Raw genomic sequence first — 4,491 nt, 5'->3', positions numbered from 1 at the left:
CTGCGCCTTGGCTTCCCTGATCCCACGTCAGATCAAAAGAACAACCACAGCTAATGAAGCAAGTCCCTGCTAAGAGGTCGTGATCTGAACGGTCACTTGGATGTGACAGAGACGTTTTCACAAAGCTGCTGAACAGCCAGGCTGGCTCCATCCTTAAAGCAAAACCTGTACCGACGCCTTTACCTTGTGCTTGTGCCACGAGGACGGTAGCATGGAGTTGCCACTCAGCATCTCCCCCTTCATTTGCTGACTGCAGGGACTTCTCTCCGTAATCTTTGGCCACTTTGGCTTTATTCAGCTCGAGGTAACAGCGGCCGATTTCATGGAACAGCCAGGTCTTCTCCAGGCTGGATTTGACCATGGGAATCTTCTCCTCCCACCTTCAAGCAGAGAGTGAGAAAGACATTTACCAAATCTCATCAGGTACAAGTTACAATTTCAACCACTGATTCTACACAGAAAATGTTCCCGGTACTGTCGTGAAACATTTCACAGCCCCCTCTTGCTAGCAGTATGATTAAACAAACTGAAAAGACATCATCTGCTCCATTCAAAATACAGCCTTGTGCCTTTTCTGTCTCTGGTTCTACGTACGTGTCGATAGCTTCCTGGAATTTGCCGGTTCTGGCATAAACTCTGCCCATGTTATCAAGGGCTCTGGATATGGCATCTGGCAGGTCACTGCAGGAAAAGAAAAAGAAACTGTAGGAGCTGAAATAGTCTCGTTCCTGATACAGTTCCTTCAGACTTACGTGTTTTCTTTGGCGCTCAACGTGACTTTGGGTAAGCGTTGAGAAGTAAAGGATCAATGTCAGACTGAAAGTCATCAAATCAAGGTCCTTTAGATGCACCTTTATCCCGGCTTAAAAAAGTGTAAAATTATCTATCTCCTTCCTGCCTCTCTGCTGCTAATTGTTAACATTACCTGATGCTGAAACACCCTACCAGAGGGACCTTCCCCTGCACTTTGGACCCTTCCCCTTCCCTCTGAACCCAGGACTCACTTCTGCCTGGCGAGCTCCAGATCCTTTCTGTGGCTTTGCAGAGCTGCCTCCAGCTGGCCCATCGCTAGCTGAGCATTCCCGATGCAGCTGTGGAGGTTTCCAATCAGTTCGTTCTTGTTGGGAACTTCCTCCTCTGACCACCCCTGGATGGTTTTCAGCACGTGCTCAGCTTTCTTGCAGCTTTCTTCAGGACAGTCGCCCGTCAGCACTGGAGACCGAGAGGAAAGTTTAACGCTGGTGCGTGGACACAGCGATAAGACCTGGTGCCATTGTGGGAGCCTCGGACAACGCCTGGGAAGGGCTGGAGCTCCTCACTCCTCATGCATCTCCTACACCCCTCCCTCCAGTCTCCAGAGAATCTGTCCCGGGGAGATGGTACGTCTGCCCCTCCTCCTGGCACTGCTGGAAATCCATCACAGCACGGAGGGGCAGCGACTGGGAGCCCTTCCCAACCGCCGGAGGAAGGCAAAGGGGAAGGGTGCTGCTGTCGGAAGGATTTGGAAGCTCAGTGGCTGCCGCAGGGGAGCCTGGTCTGGAGATGAAGTTCCAGCACCGTGCTCAGGTTTTCATCTCCTCAATGAGCCCTTGCACCTCCCTGCTGAGCTCTGCTCCCCGTGCCCAGCTGGGCTGCAGGAGGCAGCCTGCGGGGTGCTTCTGCTGCTCCCTTCGCTGGGCGTTGCAGCTGGAGAGAACTGAACTGCAGTCGTGCCCAAGTTCCTGTCCCTGGGCTGTAAAAAGGTAGCATGGGAAGAGAGAAACAGACTAGAGGTGGCTGAATTACTCCCTCCTTGCAGACCACTGCTTGTCGGCTTCTTCATCTCTCTACACCGGTATTTTTCACCTGTAGAAATTAACTCCAGTGGCCGTGTTCTCTCAATAAAACAACTTCTGGTTTCCAAACCAGCCAGAGGCATCTGCTAAGCACGCAGCAGTGGCCCACCTGGCTGGGATACCAAAGTGGTGTCCTGGAAACCAATCAGTGAGAGAGAGAGAAAAATGTGTTGGTTTCTGGATCTAAGAAAGTGTTGGGAAAGATGAAGAATACAAAAGCAAATACTTTGCAAAAACTGCCCACTAGTGTTGGTTCATACTTGCACTGCTCCTATTGTTCTGGTCTGTAATTACTGCAGCAATTAATTACACGTGCCAATCATCATTTTCTTACTGCTGCCAGCCAGGACACCTACACATGTCGATGTCCTCCATGCTCTTCACGATGTATCTGCCCACCTCGGCTGGTTTTCTTTTCTTGTCCCGGATCCACCTTTGCTGCCGGAGCTTGCGCTCTCTCACACGGGCGTAAATAGGCTTCTGCTGCTGCCAGAACTCGCTGCGTGCGTCCAGGTAGGAAATGCCACTCCAAACCAGGTCTGCCACTTTGATGCCCTCCTTTGTGCTGCTCTCCATCAAATCTGCAAACGAGACGGCGGAGCCCAGGGGAGCGTTACTGTACAGGATGGGTGACGCTGCAGTTCAGTGGGGGCTGCTTGGGAATGTTTTCTGCTCTGATAGAGAGCGAACCCTGGAAATTAAAGTCTTTGGTGCTCCTCAGAACGGATGTGATGAGGAGGGATGGTACAGAACCCCTGCTGTGCCCCGCTCTGCGTGTTGCAGTGAGCTGGAGCTGGTGTCCCAAGCCCCTGTCCTGCAACTGCCTCTGCCTCTGCAGACACGAGCCACGAAGGGGCCCAAATAACGGGCTCGGCTGTGACGAGCGAGCACCCATCCTGCACAGAACAAGTGTACGGGGCACTTGTACCGAGCTGGCACTTGGAAAACTGTTGTTGATCCCATTGCCAGATAGAAATCGAGGCGCTTACGTGCCTGGAAACCAGACAGCCAACATGGATTATGAATGGTGGTAACTCCATAAAACCTGCAATCAGACTAAATCCTTAATTACTTCTCTATTAGTGGGTAAAGCGTTCCCTAGAAAAATTACTAAAGGGGAGTCACCTTTCTGCCTAGCTCTAAAATAAGATACTTCAACAAATGCTGCATCTTGATCGTAACAGCATTGATAACGAAGCCACAAACGAGTTCCAGCCTTACAAGCGATGCTTTGCACTTAGGCAGGTGTCAGTAATTGATCATTATGACAGAAATTAAGTAATTTGTAATGATACTGTGTCGGCTTTTGGTTTCACCAGAACAGATTGCTGGGAGTTGGTTTATTGTTCATTACAGAAGCTGCCATCTAAGAGGGAAGGAAATACGCTCAGAGGTAGTTATGAGTCTGGGATCTGGCTCCAGAAATACCCACACCCTGCAGACACCTGCCTCTCACGACCACTGCAAGCACCACGTGCTGTGGAAGCTCTGATACAGATAAAGAAGAGTACTCATGGGGATAGAAAAGAAGGAAAAAACCAACCTGCTTAGAAGGAACATTGAGTTAAATACAAGGGAACCAGACCTTCATCCTGGAGCAGCTTTTCCAGGTAAGCCTTGTCAGCATAGAGCTCTCCGAGCAGCTCTCGCTCTGTTTTTGGATTCCTCCCAGGCTGCTGTTTCTTCGTCCGTTTTTGATCCTTAGTCAGCTGGGTTTGGAGTTTCTGATTTGCTTTTTTGCTCTACAGGAAGAAAAAAATAAAGGAAATTGGGGGAGCACTGACTGCAGAGGGACACGTGGCATCTCGGAGGAGCAAGGCACTGCTTCAACGGACCACCCCAAAATTAAGCAATTGAGAAAGTGTCAATTATCAAACACGGGAACCTTAAATACCAGGTAAAACCAAAGTAAATATTGTAGATAAGTGCACCCTGGCTCCCAGCGCAGCGCTGGTACTTATTGGCCTTTGAGGGGTGACCAGCATCACCAGCAGCAACAGGCGGGCTGAGAAATTTCAAGCTGGGCTTTGGTTCTCCTGGGTTGCTCCTCCCTGCGCTCTGCCCTCTCCTGTAACTCTTGTGTAGCCTCCCCCAGACCTGCATCAGAAGCAGGGGCATCACCAGCCTCGAGACGGGTCAGCGTGCTTCCAGCTCAGCAGCACCTGCCCGGCCCGGCCGTGTCCCCTCCACGCAGCGGCAGAAGCTCCCCATCCTCTAACGCCCGTTTCCCAGTCTATTGGCATCTGAACACTAGCGAGGTTCCGAAGCAAGAGCTCTTCCACCCGTACCTCTGCCTGCCTGCTTACGAAGCACAGATCCTCCTTCAGCTCCAGCTTAACCGAGGACGGACCTGCAAGTACAGGGAAAACGCTTGTTAGTGTTCAACAGCAGCAGTGCGGAGGCTTTAGAAATGAAAATGACCATAAATGTGCCAAGCCTGCAGTGGCCTGTTTGACATAAAGCTTTCTGCTCATTCCTTCTCATGAAATAGGCGGGGGTGGGTGCGTCCTGTAGGCAGGGAACGCAGCGCACAGAGGCGGCTCTGCTCGGGGTTTTAATTCCTGTCCGTACGTATCGCAGAAGGCAGGTGTTTCGGGACCTGCCACGGAAAGCAGGCTCTAGTTCTGGGGATGTGCCCCTGGGTGTGCACTGCCCA

The 4,491-nt window shown here is 51.3% G+C and overlaps 1 protein-coding gene across 1 annotated transcript; it reads right to left on the bottom strand.

Moving 5' to 3' along the window:
• Positions 1–183: 183 nt before the first annotated feature.
• TTC25 (tetratricopeptide repeat domain 25) lies at positions 184–4,185 on the bottom strand (the record flags this gene model as incomplete). The annotated part of the gene is made up of 6 exons (XM_010076430.1): positions 184–380; positions 595–681; positions 1,005–1,212; positions 2,192–2,416; positions 3,421–3,577; positions 4,124–4,185. Coding segments are annotated over 6 exons (936 nt in total), but the record flags the coding sequence as incomplete, so codon positions are not given.
• Between the last annotated feature and the right edge of the window lie 306 nt (positions 4,186–4,491).

The sequence above is a fragment of the Pterocles gutturalis genome, unplaced genomic scaffold (assembly GCF_000699245.1).
Source record: "Pterocles gutturalis isolate BGI_N339 unplaced genomic scaffold, ASM69924v1 scaffold31068, whole genome shotgun sequence".
NCBI classification, from domain to species: Eukaryota; Metazoa; Chordata; class Aves; order Pterocliformes; family Pteroclidae; genus Pterocles; species Pterocles gutturalis.
The sequence above is the reverse complement of the archived record's forward strand: the minus strand, read 5'-3'. Positions and strand labels throughout refer to the sequence as shown.